The 18,224-nt window shown below is 32.7% G+C and overlaps 1 protein-coding gene across 2 annotated transcripts in view; it reads right to left on the bottom strand.

Annotated features, from left to right (window-relative positions):
* Nucleotides 1-18,224, bottom strand: part of LOC129220195 (nucleoporin p58/p45-like) — a 63,551-nt gene that overhangs the window by 34,047 nt on the left and 11,280 nt on the right. For both annotated transcript variants that reach the window (XM_054854557.1, XM_054854558.1), the window contains exons 4-6: nucleotides 13,950-14,078; nucleotides 12,121-12,142; nucleotides 3,170-3,235 (exon numbers count right to left, since the gene is read on the bottom strand). In XM_054854557.1, the coding sequence (XP_054710532.1) occupies nucleotides 3,170-3,235; nucleotides 12,121-12,142; nucleotides 13,950-14,078 (217 nt within the window). The remainder of the gene's footprint in view (nucleotides 1-3,169; nucleotides 3,236-12,120; nucleotides 12,143-13,949; nucleotides 14,079-18,224) is intronic.

Raw genomic sequence — 18,224 nt, 5'->3', positions numbered from 1 at the left:
TATTTTCGATAAACCGAATTTCGTCGAGTCGAAATATTCGATGAGCCGAATTTTTCTCCCTGACCTTGTCAAATTTTCCATGCTAATGTAACTCTATAAGTCGAAATCGTTTTTTTTTTCTTCTAGTATGAACAAAAAGAAAAAAGCTGGCGCCACTGCATTGCATCAAAAGGCGTCGAGACCAAGTAGATCTAATAAATAGGAATTCGATATTTTGTAGGTAACCTTGTTAAATGTTTTATCTTTTTTTTCCCTAAAGGTACTGTTTGCTTCATTTTGTTTTTCTTAAAAAGAAAAACCTGCACAGGGGGAAACCAAAGCTCTGACTTTGCGGAGCCCGGGAAAGAAAAAAATAGAGAAAGGGGGGGGGGGCGGTACATTTAGGACTGAAATATCCACTTTTGGGGGGAAAAGGTCGGGCGGGGACTGTTATCTCGACAGAAGGGATTCTTTCTCGAATTAGCGTTTTATTCTACAAAGCTGTAAGGTCGTTCTAAATTTGCTGTTTTTCTTTATGTGTTTAAGAAAGCGTGTGACTGAGGGGCTGTCTCGCTTATCCCTCAAAGTTTAGACCTTAAAAAAATGGCTAAGAGAAAACTTAAAATTTTAAATTTGCAAGAAAAAGTTGAGCTGATCAAAGAAGTCGATTTAGGCATAGCAAAAAAGAAGGACATTGCATTGAAGTTTGGTGTGCCTCCAAGTACGCTTTCAACAATTTTAAAAAACCGAAATGTCTACCTCCAAGCGGTTGCTGACGAAAAATTTAATGCAAAAAGAAAACGCCTTAAGGATGGAAGGTATCCAGAGCTTGAAGAGGCCTTAGTAAAGTGGATGCTAGTAGCGAGAGAGAAAAATGTTCCGTTATCTGGACCAATCATACGTGAAAAAGCAGAAACTTTCGCAAAAAATATCGGCATTTCAAATTTTGAAGCTAGCGCAGGTTGGCTAGACAAATTTAAAACTCGACACAACATTGTGTACCGAACCATTTGTGGCGAAAGCGCAGTAGTGGATGAAAAAATTTGGGAAGAATGGAAAGAAAAAGTATTAAAAACTATTATAATGGAGTACAATGAAAATGATATTTTTAATGCAGATGAGACGGGACTTTTTTTCAAATGTCTCCCTGACAAAACTTTTACTATAAAAGGTGACACATGTTCGGGTGGAAAGCGGAGCAAAGAACGCGTAACTGTTATGGTAGCAAGCAATATGTCAGGCACGGAGAAGCTGCCTTTGCTTGTTATCGGTAAGGCTAAGAAGCCGAGATGCTTTAACAGCGTCAAGTCTTTGCCAGTCGATTACACAAGCAATAGTAAAGCCTGGATGTCTTCAGAGGTGTTCAATTCTTGGCTTAAAAAAATAGATAATAAATTTATCTCAGCTGGAAGAAAAATTGTAATGTTTATTGATAATTGCCCTGCACATCCCAAGGCAGCGGCAAATAACTTAACTGCAATTAAATTGGAATTTCTTCCTCCGAACACAACTTCTATCATGCAGCCTATGGATCAGGGCATCATAAAAAATTTAAAGGTTCACTACAGAAAACGTGTTGTATTAAAAATTCTACAGTGTCTGGAAGAGAATTCGGTTCCTTGCATTACTTTGCTCGACAGTCTCCGGGAACTGTGGAAAGCATGGAGTGATGTTACACAACAGACAATTGTTAACTGTTTTAAAAAGGCTGGTTTTGTAAAAAATACATCTTGTTTGGAGCTAGATAATGAATACGAAGAAGACGAAAATATGGACAATATAAATTTTCAAAGTGAGTGGAGCGTTTTACAAAATAAAATGAACATTCCTACCGATAGAGATTTTATGGATTTTGTGTCAGTTGATGACGGAGTTTTAGTGACTGAATACCCGACAGATGAAGAGATTTTATCAAGCATAACGGAAAGAAGCGAAAAAGATTCTGGTGATGAAGAGGTAGAAGTATTTGAGCCAGTGATAAAATTACCTTTGATTCAAGATGCAAAACGAGCAGCAGATATATTGCGCGTTTTTGTAGAATCGCGTCCGAATGTTCCAGATTCTCTCTTTGACGCATTAAAAGTATCCGAAGATTATTTAGTGAAAGAACAAATATCCGCGCAAAAGCAATGTTTGATTACAGATTTTTTTAAAAAATGATACCTGTCTTTTTTGGTAAGTTAAAAAGTTGTTCATTATGCATACAAATTTAAATTTGTTTTTCAACCTACATAAATTCTTTAATTTTTAACATTATATGTTAATTATGTCATGTATGTATATAGTATCACTGGTACATTATTTTACCACTTTTTTGAGCATGTTATAAATTTTTTGAGTTTTAGTGGTATCATTTTATTTTTCTTCTATAGTTTTGGTTTTGTTTTCGATTAGTCGAATTTTCAATAACTCGAATTTTTTTCGCGTTCCCTGCAACTTCGAGTTATCGAAGTTTCACTATATTTTAGAATCTTGATTACCCAAAACTCCATGGACGGATACAAGGGAAAACGAACGACCTCCCCCCCCCCCCTTGAGAGGCTGTACTGGCATTTTTTTGACATTGAAATTCCCAAACTTTTTTTAGACAGTCTGTGAAGAATTTAAGAGAGCTTTCAACGGGAAACGTTACGGAATGTTTCAAACTTGAGGTCTTAAAGGCATGATTTTAAACCATCTTTGGTAACGTTAGAGGAAAGATTGAGGTTCATGCTCTTTCCTCTGCTAATTTTTCGAAACTGTAGTTCCGGAAATGTAATTTTAAACGATATTCGATTATGTTTAGGGGAGAGGGTATGTAAATTCTTTAATTTTTTCAAAATTGAAGTTCTAAAAAGGCAATTTCGCCTCTCCCTTGAAGAAGTCCTGGTTCCGTCCTTGTTTATAAGTGGAGATCTTACTTAGCTGATGTCAGTATCCTTAAATTAATATATTTTTTTAAGTAAACAAGATCACTTCAGGATTAGCAGAGGCACACATTACTATTGCAGACACCCAAATATTTTAATCACTCCAGTTTTTTTTTTTTTTTTTTTTCCAAATTTTCGATAATCATAGGGTTTTGCTTATACTGTTCACTGATTATCAAAAGACAGCACATAAATTGCTGTTTTAAAGTTTAAAAAATAATTAATAGAATATTTACTAACAAATACATATTATGAAAATTTTAAGTAAAAGAGTCTCTTACTTAAAAGATTCCACAATAACTGAAATTTCATTTGGGGTTTGTGATTCCTTGGCAGCTTTAAAATCTCTATACAAAAATAAACAAATAAAAACATAAATATAAATGGATTAGGTCATACATATTAGTTTTATACAAAGAACATCACATAACAATGCCATGTTAGAAGTTTAAAAGGAAACTCTAAATCATTAACTGAAAACACACTGATAGTACATTTAAATTTTAACAAAGTGAACTTAAAAATTATTCTAAATATTTTTTAAATATTAAAAATAAAATCTCAAAAGCAACAAAAATGACAAAAAACTTTTGTGAAATATCTTTACATTCAGAAGCTCATATTTTTGCATTGAAAATAGGATTCGATATAACCCGAGAATTTGTCTGCAATTATTTCGTTTCAAAATGTACAGGAGTGTGCCAGCTGAAACCCAGTTTTGGAGCAATCTCAGGCACAGGAAAATAGTGACTTTGAAGCAGCTTGGCTCAAGAAAATAGTGAGGAGCAGTATGGCTCACCAAAAAGTTTGTTTTGCAGAAACTTGGAGCACGAAAATAATGTATTTGGAACGGCAAAAAAGTATGTTTTGAAGTAAGGAACTACTACACACACACACACATTATGTCAGGGGTGTGCCGACCGAAATTCGCTTCTGGAACAATCTTGGGAGCAGCAAAAGAATGAATTTAGAGCAGCCTGGAGCAGTAAAATTGCAAATTTGGAGCATCCTGGAGCAGTAAAATTAAATTTGGAGCAGCTTGCAGCAACAAAAATTTTAATTTTCCATCAATTTGGAGCAACTATGTATATTTCAAACACAAAAACATGTGTTATGTGATAAAATAATAGAAAAGGAGAAAAAGGATGCAAAAACACAATAATTCCAACTACTAATTGAAGTGCAAGTTTGTCCATTTGGCGGTCTTTTGGATCAGTTTGGTACAGGCTCAGCAATTGGCGCAGCTGGCACATCCCTGAATGTATTAAAGGTTTTTAGTTATTGCTTAGCTATCATTCTTGAAATATGGCTAATAATAAAAATTTTTAAAAAGTTACTTATAGCACATTAGAATTTTTTAAAAATCGAATTGATGCAGACTGGCGATTTAGAGAGGTAACTGGGAGAATTTCAAGATAGTATTATCCCAACAAAAATAAATGTGAAAAAGAAGCCAAGTTTGGTCAAAATGAGGTTCAGGGTAGACGGTATCACCGACAAAAAAAGTTCAGATCTAAACGGTTACCAAGTTCCATAGAAGTTCCTCATAGATGTTGAATTTTCCCATGTGGGTCATTCCATACTGATTCAACGGATGAGTTCGCTCGACCATTTTTAATTTTTCTGAAACTCATATCCCAAAAAGATGCATATGAATGATGTTTAAAACCACTTTTATTTTTTCTCTAACCTTAACCCTTGATTTTTTAGGGGTCATCAAAAGTGATTTTTGCAGTCAAAAATGGGACTTTTAGACCTTTGCATTTTGGCCAAAATCTATTTGAATTACATTTATGGCAGTTAATTTTACGCTTTGATGTTAAAGTGCATAAAATGATAGTCTCACATGCTGAGTTACGTGGGTGTAACTTAATAATTAAAATAATGGCAACAGGTTAAAGTTCAAGGTCAAATGTAAAATTTTTGCTCATTTCAAAGGGTCATAACTCGCTTAGGGGACGGAAACGCAAAATGGAATATGGCAAAAACTAATCACTGGAGTCACACTAATGAGAAAATATAGCTGTAATTGTGTGTTTGTTTACCCTTTACAAATTACAGCCCCTCAAAGATCAGAAAATTGAGAAAAATGACATTTTTAGACCCCTGTAAACCAAAAGGGGATGGAATTAAAAATGAAATTTCTTGGCCAATTGAATATTCCATTCAAGTACTATACATTTAACATATATTGTTTTGTGTATTTTGTTTGTAAAAAAGATATAGGTCTTTGAAATTGAGCAATTTTGCTAGTTAATTTATGCACTAAAACAGAAATAAAAAGTGTGAAAACTTCATTGCACTTTCTTAAATGGCCTATATAATATATTATACTGAAAAAACATATTTTAAGTATAAAAAAAAACTATTTTAATTTGATAACTTAGAAATATTTGGACATAAATGAGTAGTTCATACATGGTTGACAGCTTAAGTAGTTAATTTATAGACTATCTACACACACAAATTTTCAATACATACAAACATACACTCTGTACATTACCTTACGTAACTTGCCTAAACACGTGCAAAAGCATTATCTACATAGTTGAAAGGGGAAAAAAAGGTGAGTTTTTCATTTCTTGCTTCAGTGTAGTTTTAAGAAAATGAACTCACACAGTAGTACTATAGCTCTGGTGGGACACAGCATGTGGTGTACTGAAATACTTTACTCAAATACACAACAAAAATAGAAAGAACTTTCTTACCGGAAGGAAACAAAGAGTAGTTGTAAGGGGAAATTATTCTAATTGGAGTGAGGTCTTAAGCGGGGTTCCTCAAGGATCAGTGTTAGGGCCTGTTTTGTTCATTGTCTTTATGAACGATATTCACAAAAATATTTCTGGGAACATGAATTGTTTTGCTGATGATGTCAAAGTTATGGGGACTGTAGAAAATGAAGAACAAGCAAATCAGCTGCAAGAGGATCTAGATCATATTACGGAGTGGGCTGATAAATGGGGTATGGCTGTTAATGTTGGGATATGTCAAGTGCCAGGGTTCATACCCTTTAGGCAGAAAAAAAATTCAAGCACTTTTCAAGGTAAAAAATTTTGTTTTCAAGGCAATATCATAAATTTGTACTAAAAATATTGTATGCAGATTTCATTTACTACAAACACATAGAAATAAGGCAATAATACAAAAAAGTATAGGAAAACAAAATTGCTTTTTCTACAAGGAGAGACGCTTTGATGAAAGATCTACTGCGTTGAAAGTTTTTCTGAAAATGTTTGAAAAGTTTGGTCATAAAGAGAAGCAGATACCAAGAGGTTTAATTTTGAGGTTTTTCAAGGTTGCAGCAATCAGAGGTTTGTATATTTTCTAGAATCAGCAAATTAATACTTTTAAAAAAAAAACCTTTCATAAGTGCTTTTAACATTTATGGGAAGAAACTAAAATATCCAAGTTCAATGGCATTGCCAGAGAGGAGTTTTTGAAGTCACTCCCCCCCCCCCCCCCCCCCCCCCCCCCGGTTTCAACATTTATTTCCAATATCTATACAGTGGTTTATTACAATATAAGGGCGGTTAGGACAAAAACACTACCCAGAAAGTTATTTCAGTTTGCACTGTTAAGTTCTAAAAATATTAGGTTTGCAAATCATTTATAAGTATGCAAATCAATTATTCGTATGTATTTATTAGCTGTTCAGCCAATAAGGCATTTCAACTGTCCTCGACGAAATTTAAAAATTAGGAAATAAGAAAAGTTTATGAAAGTCCACAGTCCAGTCTCTACACCTCAAAATATACAAAAGCAGCTTAAGCAGTGATAAATACTCTGAATGCAAACTTGAGCCTATTCAGCTTTCATTGATTAACTTGCAATAGACAATAAATGTGCAAGTTCAGATTTATAGAGCTATATTTCGAAATTGAAAAGATTCACAATAAGTTGACATATATTATGACAAAAATAGTTTTATTTTGGGAAAAAATGGGTTATTGTTGAAATTAGAATTTAAATTTAGAAAGGCAATAATATTCAGGTGTAATTGTGATTTGTGAGTTCATAAAAAATTACCTGAAAGTTTCAAAGAGCAAAATGGGGCAAGGGGGGGGGAATAATTTTTAAAACTAAGACCCCTATTACTTGAATATACATATGTACAACAATAACTTTTGCTATGCATACAATTCATAAAATAGTTTATTAAGTCAAAATATTCTGCATAGAAATACCATGCCCAGTGCCTGTTGATAACCAGCAACAGGCACTGGGCCTAGCTAGGCTGGTACTGGTCAATTTATTAGATCCAAATGAAGATGAATGACCTTCCTTAAGCTATGTACCCCTTTGCTGATTAAAGCCTCTTTCAGTAAGCTCCAAGTACCCACAACCTTAATAAAGTAATAATTTTGAACATTTGAGGAAAAGGGGAAAATTGGAGATATAGGGAGGTAAAAGCATAAAAACGAACACTACTGGATTTCAAGTGAATAATCATAACACAACCACCCCTGTTATACACTTTATTTATTTTAGCAGACATAAAAAAAATGATGTACTTATAAATAAAATTATATAAATCAACTTTATATTTAAAATACAAACTTTAAGCTAATTTGTTAGGTGCTCAACTGCAGAAATTTAAATTTTTTTTAAAAAAATCTGTTATGACCAAAAATTAGGTAAAGATAATCATTCAAAATTGCAAAAATAAATAAGCAAATAATTAAACAAGACCAAGGTAATAAATTCTTTAACTCTTTAGTTATTAAAATAAAAAATAAAATAAGTTAATCTGATATAGCAGTGTCAAAATAACTACTAATTGCCAAAAATATAAAAATATTTACAAAATGCAAAAGGATTGAAATCTCAAACAAGGGAAGCAAATTTTCGCGAATTAAGTTTAATGTTGTCATGTTTCCCATAAAATAAATTTATATTTTACTGAAATTAAACATAAAATATGCTAATCTACGGTAGCAAATATGAAAATAACATCCGATTAGTAAATATATTTAAATATTTGCAAGATGCAAAAAGATTGAAATTTCAAACATGAGAAGCAATTTTTCGCAAAGTCTTGAGTTCGTTCGACGTGGCATGTTTCCCATGAAATAAATTTATTTGTTTTTTATTAAAATTAAACAAAAAATATATTAATCTAAGGTAGCATATGCGAAACTAACATTTTATTAGCCAAAATATTTAAATATTTGCAGGATGCAAAAAGATTGAAATTTCAAACACAAGAGCAATTTTTCGCGAAACCCGAGTAAGTTCAATGTTGTCATGGTTTCCAAATTAATTTCTTTGTTAATTAATGAAATTAAACAAAAAATAAACTAATCTAAGCTACCATATGTCAAAATACCTTTCGGTTGTAAGAAACATCAAAATATTTACAAGATGCAAAAGGATTGAAATCCCAAACACGGAAGAATTTTTCGCGATGTTGCATACTGAACACATGTTCAGAAAATTGCATTGGTGAAATACTTTTTTAAAACTTCTAAGCACAATTCGTTGATTTTTGAGAGAATTTAAGCACTAAGAAACTTTTTCAAGGTTTTCAAGCACTTGAAAATGAACTTTTTTTTTTCAAGCACTTTTCAAGGTTTTTCAAGGGCGTACGAACCCTGATGTGCTACATTTAGGGCATGGAAATAAGTGTACAAGTTATTATTTGCAAGGTCAGACAGACTAAGTTACTGATCTGGGGGTCCTAATAAGTCAGGATTTAAAGTTTAGCCAACAGTGCAGCATTGCTAGCAACAAAGCCAATAAGATGCTTGGGTTTATCAATAGATCTATTTCAAATAAATCTAAAGAAGTTCTTCTGCCCTTATATAGAAGTTTGGTAAGACCCCATTTGGAGTATGCTGTTCAGTTTTGGTCTCCTTATCTTAAGAAAGACATTAATGTATTGGAAAGGGTTCAAAGGCGGGCTACAAGGCTAATAAGTGGACTTTCCCACTTAGATTATGATTCCAGGCTTAGAAGGCTAAAAATGTACAGTCTTGAGCAAAGAAGAGACCGAGGGGACATGATTCAGCTGTTTAAATTTATTAAAACGAAAGATGTTACGGGGTTAAAGTTTAGCACTGAAAACAGGACAAGGGGTCATTGTTTTAAGCTATTTAAATCTCAGGCTAACATGGATATTAGGAAAAATTATTATTTTAGCAGGGTAGTGGAACCTTGGAACAGCTTACCGGAAGAGGTGGTAATGAGCAAAGGAGTAGACAGTTTTAAGAGGGCCATTGATCTTCACTGGGGATTGTAAATTGACTAGGACCAGTCTAGCTGGGCCCAGAGCCTGTTGCTGGTCGTCACTTTTGTATTTGTATTTGTATTAATTTATGTAATCACGAAACGGATGTCAACTTGAGAGCTGAATGGTATTTCTATGCAATATCACACGGTAGTGGACATTGTAACAGAATCAGAAGAACCGTAAAAAGAATTGATACTACTAAGACTAGCTTGCAAAGAACTACTAGAAGTCACATTTTAATTCCTACAGAAATGTAGGTATACCTTCTGCATTTTTGCTACTAACCATTGCATGTATCCTTGTGAGCATTCAGTATATTAAACTAGCTGAAAAAATGCTGCAAGAAAGGATTGACTCTGCAAATAAAATTCCCAATACAACATTTAATCACTGCTTTATGCCACCGTATTTAAATATTATCACTGTAAAATTATTGTCCCCTAGCAATACGTACGAAGAATAGAGTGTTATTAAAAAGACTATCAAAGGAAAATGCCTATTATTGTCAAAAAAGTTATTACATAGCTTGTGTTGATCACTAAATTTAGAATCCGTGTCATTGTCTTGCTCCTAGTACATTTTCGAAGTATCAAATTATGAATGTGCCTTGGTAAAGCATTTTAAAACGCCATATACTTGAGTCACTATTACAACTATAGGACTACTAAGTGAGTACATTTTTTCAAAACTACACTCAAACAAGTTTGCATATGTTTAAGACAATTTAGATATGTTAATGTACCAATTTGTGGCAATAATCTTCTGTTTTTCCCATTTATCAGCAAGGCCAAAGTATATTAGCTCTTGGTCTTTGGCGTCCTTAAATTTGTCGATAATTAGAAAAATTGCTAAGACTCATAATTCTCAAAATCTGTTCGGAATTTCTTTATTGTTCGGGGGGGGGGGGGGGGAGGTATCATAACGTAGATCGTAAAATATGCAGAATTGGCGAAAATATTTCTCAATTGTTGAAATTATTACTGCCATTTTTGCTCCTCCTGTAAATTTCGCATTTAATTGAGATCTATAGCTTTTATAAATTTTAAAGCTGGTTATTTTTGATTTTAAATGCTGAGCTCTAAATTTGCAATTTTAATTATTTGATGGATCATTTTTCATTTTAGCAGAAGCCCTATTTTGCTTAGAAATTAAATTGTTAATTTAAAACTTCAATAACCTTTTTTTGGTAACGTTTGACGAGCCCATTTGTTTTGATTTATTTGGCGAAATATTTTGCAATCGCGCAGTGAAGTGATTACGCCGTGATGCTCATAAAAAATAGCGTAGTTTTTGCTATTTTAAAGTAGTTTTTTTACTTTTTAGATTTTTACTTTTACGTATTTATGAAAATCTATCTTTATGCCAAATTTCAAGTATGTGAGACACTTGGAAGTTCGTAAACATTTTAATGAGTGAGTGAGTCAGTCAGTGTAAAAAATGAAACTTTTCATATCTTAATAATTCTATAACTATAAGAGGTACATTCATGAAATTTAGGATTATAGATCTGCTATGCAGCTCTACTAGACATACAAAATTTCAAGCACATAGATTTAATAGTTTTTGAGAAATGAGGGTCAAAAGTAGCTTGAAATGGTTCGTGCAAGATACATACTGGCAGATGCGTCGCCTGATTTCCGAACTTGGCTGACATACTGCCGTGTGTCTAAATCTGGACTTGAATAATGAAAAGAAGTGTAACCTCACAAAGGTATTTTGAGGGCTTGAAACAGATCACCTAAGACTTACAGGGACATAGGAATCTAGTGATAGCTTTGTTAACAATTTATTCATTGACAAACTTATGTGTTCTCAGAGGTAAGCAACAAACAAATGAAAGGAATCGGGTGCGGAAAAATGAAGTTAATGGATATTGATTGGCTTTGAAGTGCACCAAGTAAGAACCTGCAATCGAAAAACTAGCTGACGAAATTAAATGCCAGATAATGTTACTAATTTCTTCTTTTTGTTAACATTTGATTACCATTGTTCTCCTATGCATATTAATTTTATTTTTATACAAATGCTCTCTTTTTTGTTAAATGGCTTTTTGATTGAAATAAATATTTGAAATGTTTTTTCCCCCGCTTGAATATATCTGCACGTGACACAGCAACAGATTCAAGTTTTAAAAAATTTTGACATGTTAGCCAAAAAGGTTTGCCATCACTGAACTAAGAGCAGTTTGTAAGCATTCAAAACATTAATTTTAATAAGAAATAAGTGATTAATATTCTAATAATTTAACTATTCAAAAAAAATGATTTTTTCATCAGTTAATAGTTATTTAAACCTAAGGCTAATTGCTAAGAGGTGGGGTGTGTGAGGAGAAAAGTTAATAGTTATTGCAAAAGATTTAAAAGAGATATTATTTTCTATGGAAAATATTACAATAATTATGATTTTCCAAGATTAACCAGATTAAAACTTTTAAATTTGAATCTCATTTTTTTTAAAAATGTGTTGAGCGCTAGAAGTTTCAGTCTGTTGAAAGGAACGGAATCGAGTTTCAAGAAAAAGTGCAATTCAATCACCTATGGTAGCAAAAAGTTCATTCAAAACTAATCAGAATGAACCGAACATTTATTAAAAAAGCAGATGTGATTGCAAAAGTTCAAACTAATCGTTGTTCACACAAAAATCACTATTTCTACAAAAATATCACTAAACATAGCTCATTTACTAAAACTTTTCAGTTCCCCCCCCCCCCCATTGCAAAATGCTCCCCCCCCCCCCAATACGTAATTTAAATTTGAATTAATTAGTCACTGAATCTACAAATTACCATTCTTTTTATTTACAGAACTTAAAGTCTTAATAAAGCCCTGCATAATTGTTGAGTGTGGTACAATCCTTACACACAAAACTATTAGCTTGTATTTTATAATAACGAAGATAAAAATGGAATCTACACGGATAATATGTCAAAGCTGTTTTCATTATCAATGGAGGTATTTTTAAGGAAAAATTATTAGTTTTTAAAGATATAAGAAAAATACTTACTTTTTACTGGATAAATTAGCACCTGAAAAGAATAAATACATTAATGAAGGACAATGATAAAATTAAAAAAAAAAAAAGAGACTATTAAAATCTTTTGTCAATGCACTTAATTATACAAAACTTTTCCAAACATATAAAAATAAGATTTTTACAAAATTAAAGTCAATATAATTTTTACAGAGTCACTATGGAATAGGAAATTTTTACTATGGAAAGATTGAAAACAATTACTGGTCTTTTAATATGGTAGTTGCTTTTTTGAGCAATCACGATTGCTTATTGTTCTCATTTGACCGTTTTTGGTGTCCGTGCCTTTTTCAACTTCGACCAGAAGAATCTGCAGCACCACCACCCACCGTCCTCTGCTGGCGGCGCGGCGCGGCGCGGCTGCTCCGGTTTTGAGCTATCCGCTTCTCCTGGTCGGAGGCGTCCATGTCCTACACACACGCACGTTCACACACATACACTCACACATGCCTACGTGCATACACACAGGTCTATGCACACACACAACTATGCACAAGTAACCGCCCAGGAGGAGAGGCAGACTTGGGGGGGGGGGACAGGAGCCGTTTCTAGAAACAATAACTCCAATGAGTAGGGTCCTGTCTCAGTTCGTGATTGCGAAAAACATAATTTGAATTCAAAATTTCAGAATTCAAATTAATTTTCTTTTTTTTTTTTTTAATTTTATCTATTTATTTATTTATTTATTTATTTTTTTTTTTGAACAAAATTTCTGCCATTGCATCTTATGGCTACACAAATGCTATGCACTGAGTCCATCATTTCAAATTTATCCGTACATAGATACATTACTTTTCTCAAAGTTAAATGGCAATTGTCAACTTCTAATTCCCCTAAATGAATGTTCAGTGCATCACTTGTGCTTAATATGTTCATTTTACATCAAATTACATTTTGTGTTCTGTGATTAACTAACAAAACTTCATTGTTTACATTTTTTGGTTTGTATAGAGTAATGGGATAAAATAAGCATAAAGAACTGAGCTTGGAAATTGTCCGAGAACTGAAAGGTTGTTAAATTAGAAAAGCATTTAAAAATTCAAGCATATTGTTGACATTTTAATCATTTAGTTTATAAAAAAATATATGAATCTCACAACAATGAATTAAGATTTTACAATAAAATATTTCATTGTGTAAGCCATTATACAATTCAAAAGGTACTTGAACAAATTTGCTGCAAGAGTTAATTGTACGTAAAATTATTTTGCTATTTTTCATATCAATTTAAAAGTTTAAGTTGACAACATCACAAAACTTTGGTTTTGGACTTAGTTACTTTTACTTGAATGCAGATATGAACATAGGTTGCTCAGCCAAACACTAAACATGGGAATAAGGTGTCCTATCTAAGATCTTATGGATAAAAAAAATGTTTTGTGCATATTAGACTATCCCTCAAAATCATTAAGGAGAAAGGGGAAGGGGAAGACTTACTTTTATATATGGTTTAAACAAGATTTAACCTTTGCCAAAAGCCTATCAAATGCCATTGGTAAACTAAGAATGGATAAAAAGAAAAGACACAACAATAACATACAACACCTAATCAAATTCAAACATATGTAATTAATTGGCCCAATAAATAATTCCTTGCTATATTTGTCATTAAATTATTTCATTCTTCTTTTTTAAAGATAAACTTACAGGATTCTCGCTGCTAAAAAATCCATGTCGGTACATTGGAAAGCATGCTCGTTTAGCTGTAGACAAACTTACGCTATTAAGCTCCCAAATTTTTCCTTACAAAAAAAAAAAAAAAAGCTTCCTATGCTTAAATCATAAAATGAAAGATGCCTCACCATCTGTAGCAGTAGATGACTGCACATCCACACCACCTAAACCCACCGATGCAGTAGTGGCAGCAGGTAGCAAGGATGTTCCAGTGCCCAAAGCAACAGAACTTGCAGGGGCAGTAGTTCCAAAACCACCTACACAGAAAGTCATTCAATTATACAGAGGAATTTGAATATGAAATAATAAAAAAACATGAAGTAGACATAGAAACGGGAAAGGTTAAAAAAAAAACACGGAAATTTTGTGTCTTCTCCCCCCCTCCCCAAGGGGTTTTTTCCATTCGGGTAAAATTGCAAATTTGGAAAGTTCCAGCACAAAATTATGTATTCAGAAATTTATTAAACTTATATTTCCAATGCTTTGGGTCATTCCATGTCAACTCACACACCTAAAAAGTGAGTGCTCACAGATTATAACAATATTTCGCAGGTTCATACCCATTTACTAAGTGGTATAAAAAAACCCAAATTTTGACCCTCTAGCTGCTGTAATTTTTTAGATATAAGGGGTTGAAATTTTAATGTTTTGCCCCACCGGATCATACTTGTCTCACCATAACTCTGGAACAAAGTTAGAAACTTGAACTTTATATATTTTGAAAGTTTACATTAAGAGCTTTAAAATAATAAATTACATGATACAAAAATACAATTTTTTCATTTTGAAGGTCATTTGAATTGATCTTTTACCTTGAGTATTTCCAAGAGTTATAATTTTTAAAATCTGAAAAATATATATATTTTTTATAAACTGTCATTTTCTTTATTTGTGCCAAGTTTTATGTTGGGACAACACTGGGATCATTCATCATTTAAACTTTAATATTACTCCGAGTGGCCAAAAATCAATTGCCATCAATTTATCAAAAATGTGTGCCCAAATGTGTCATATTCATGCTGATAATGCTGCATTAGAAAAATGAAAAATTCATTCAATGTGATGCACAATGAGTAGATAACATAAAATAATTATACAAGTTATCCATGCAGTCAAAATTGACTTAACAGTTATCTAGTACTTCTTCTTGACAATGCTTTGCTAGGTTGCTTTCTGCTTCAGAAATTTTATGCCTTCTTCCAGTTTCTGCACTTGAGTAAAAACTGGTCTCAAATCTTCATGTACACAAAATTATTACCACCATTTGCTCCCAGGTGGAAGCTCTGGAAGCTTACGGGAGGCCAGTATGAGCTCCCAAAAATGTCCTTATTCAACAAATTTTGTCTGATGATTCAGCATACATATCATCATTCGGCAAAAATTTGGAGTTCTTTTTTTTGGCAAAATTATGATCATTCGGCAAAATTTTAAGTTCTATTCAGCAAATTAAGAATTTCTGACCTCCTAAAAATCAAAAGTTTGGGTCGCCTTTGCGTACAACAGACTAAAACTGCAATGCAATCACATGTTCAGGTAAAAAAAAGTTCCAAAGCACTTAATTACTCGTAGCATTCTATTAGGACTTTATAAACACGAGGCAGTTAGTTGAATCAACTTATCAAAACAGCTGTTTGTTAACTCGTTGACTGGAGTATTCCATTGTCTTCACATGAGGCAACATAGATTTAATTTTTCTTCTAAAAATACCCCACAACGCTGCTAAAAATGAACCGAGTTTTCAACAAATTTACTTGTGTGTAGAGCGAACGCTTGGCAATGTCCCAAAGAGTTGAATCAACTAAAAAGTTGATTCAACTCATCGGGATGAGAACCTTGTTGCCTTTGCCAGTAAGGCTGGCAATTTAGGGTGCGCAGCTTCACTTTTCCAACTGTACCGTAATGTGTTGTGATGTCCGATTCTACAATACACACATGCCATAAGGACCTGTTAATAGGGTAGGCAAAAATTCACACCTCAACAACACAATCACACAAAGGAAGGACAAGGACAGAAAAGAGAAAGTACATCTATGCCCGAGCCGTGATTCGAACCTGACACCATCCCATCGCAGGCAGGGAAATTAGCATCTGTAAGTGAATCTGCAGACGATATTTAAAAAACAGCAGTGGAACTTTGAAATTGTTATATATTTCTACTTTATAGTCTGCTAAACGCTGCTATATCATTATTTTTCAATTTATCATCCACATCTGTTGCATGAAACATTAAATTATAGTTGATCCCCTAATTGTCCCAACATGAAACTTGGCACAAATAAAGAACACAATAGTGTTTTTAATGTTTGTTTTTTTTTCAGATTTTTAAAATAATTACTTTCAGAAATATTCAAGGTCAAAGGTAATTTTGAATGACCTTCAAAATTTAAGATTGCATTTTTGTATCATGTAATATATCATCTTAAAGCATGTTTTAAGAGCTTTAAAATGGCCTCAATTTTTGCATGTAGTGCAATTAAAACAAAAGTTTGTGTTCAAAAGATCCTTCATCTACCAAAATTCGATTTTTCGTAATGACCCCTAATCAAAGAATATTTGTATTAAAAATCTAAAAATTTGCGTTTTTACTTTTATTACCAAACACTATCTCTGTATAAAATTTTAGAAAAATTGGAAGGGGTCAGCTTGAAAATCTTACTTTTTTGATCGATTTTATATGGAACTAGAGGACCCAACAGATGTTGTTCGGTTCAAAATTTGTAAATTAAAAAACAAAAAAAATTCAATAAACTATACAGTGTTTGAACCGTTTTGTTGAAAAAAATAAGTAGAAAGAAAATGTTTTAAGCTACTTGGTGTCAGAATGCGTATATTTATTATAACTTGTTAATCTAATGCCCACTGAGCAGTTATTTTATTAACTATTTTCTCTTCCGTACTTGATGGTTTGTTCCTTTTGCCATACTCAAAGGATAAAAAGCGTCCTTAGATATTAAGTGTAAAAAACTAACTACCCATCTAGAACGAATGGGAAATCCCGCTGCAACATCCCCCATGTGGAAAAGGATAAAACAATCAAAAGGATATCGTTCAGAAAAATGATAAAGGTAAAAACAGTTCTCTGAATAAGTGAAAATCACTCATCCCCCCCCTCTCCGATGTAAAATAAACATCCTTCAAGTAAAATGACTAAAAACTCTTTAAAAAAGAAAAACAATTCTTTGCAATTTTAAATATTTTGCCAAAATAAACAAAAAATACAATAAATTACATCAACAGTAGCTTTAAAATGTAAACAAATGATCACGCATCTCTATTGTTTATAGCCAAAGTCGCCAAGCCTCCATGTTACTGTAATCCAGCCCATCAGTGAGCGAAGCCAACTCCGATCTTTTAAATGAAAACTTTTAAAACTTGATATATTGCCTAATTTGTTCTTTCCATCAAAGAGAAAGATCTTCCACTGCACTAATCTTTTGTGTACATAACTACCCTGTTGTAATTTATCTGGACGAAAATAAATTTTGTTTCTTCTTTAAATTCCATCATTTTTTCCTTTAATAATGTACTGATTAGTTTGACAATCCTTCAAGTATTCTATACATTGGTGCCAAAACTCAAGATGAATTTGAGCGATGCCGTCGCAACGATTTGAGCCGATAAACAAATGTTGCTAGGTACGGCACTTTTTGATCATTTGGTTAGGAAAATCTAAAGCACCGATCCGGTCACATGGTTTAACTACGATGGCAGAACACACGTTTTGCGTGAACCTTCCAGTACTTTACTTTAAAATATATCTCGGGACATAAAATCGTTGCTTTCAAGAGAGGGAGAGAAATGAAAAAAGGCTTCACTCTTTCTCTCTTTGTTTTATCTATTCTCAATTGAAATATATCACAGTAGGAAATTCCGTTACAAAAAGAAGAGCTGGCTTTCTTATTGTACTTTGGCAACGGGTTAAATATTTATTTCAGTTCTCGCTCAAAAATAGGTTAAAATAAATATTAATCATTTAGGAGATATAACAATCCAATGTTTAAATTAATTAATTCATTAACAAAAACGTTTCCGATTCGATCCATCTCACTTCAAAACCATGCTTGCCACAACTTAATTATATACAAAAAATTTGATCAAAATCGGTCCAGCGTTTAAAAGCCTTATGGTAACAAACGTACGCACAGAAGATTTTTATATATTAAGATAACCCTATTTGTTTCAATATTTTTTTTATGTTCAGTATCTCACATAAAAATATTAACTTTGGTAATGTTAGCTGCAACACAATACCAGAAATATCTGCCTATATTTAACATTTTGTATAGTATGAAAAAATAAAAAGTAAATAAAAGGAAACTAAAAAATCAATTGCTTTGAGCTTTAAAAGCAGTCACTTCTGGGGGGGGGATACAGAGGAAATCTCTCACATTTAACTAATTTGC

The sequence above is a fragment of the Uloborus diversus genome, chromosome 4 (genome assembly GCF_026930045.1).
Source record: "Uloborus diversus isolate 005 chromosome 4, Udiv.v.3.1, whole genome shotgun sequence".
NCBI lineage: Eukaryota > Metazoa > Arthropoda > Arachnida > Araneae > Uloboridae > Uloborus > Uloborus diversus.
The sequence above is the reverse complement of the archived record's forward strand: the minus strand, read 5'-3'. Positions and strand labels throughout refer to the sequence as shown.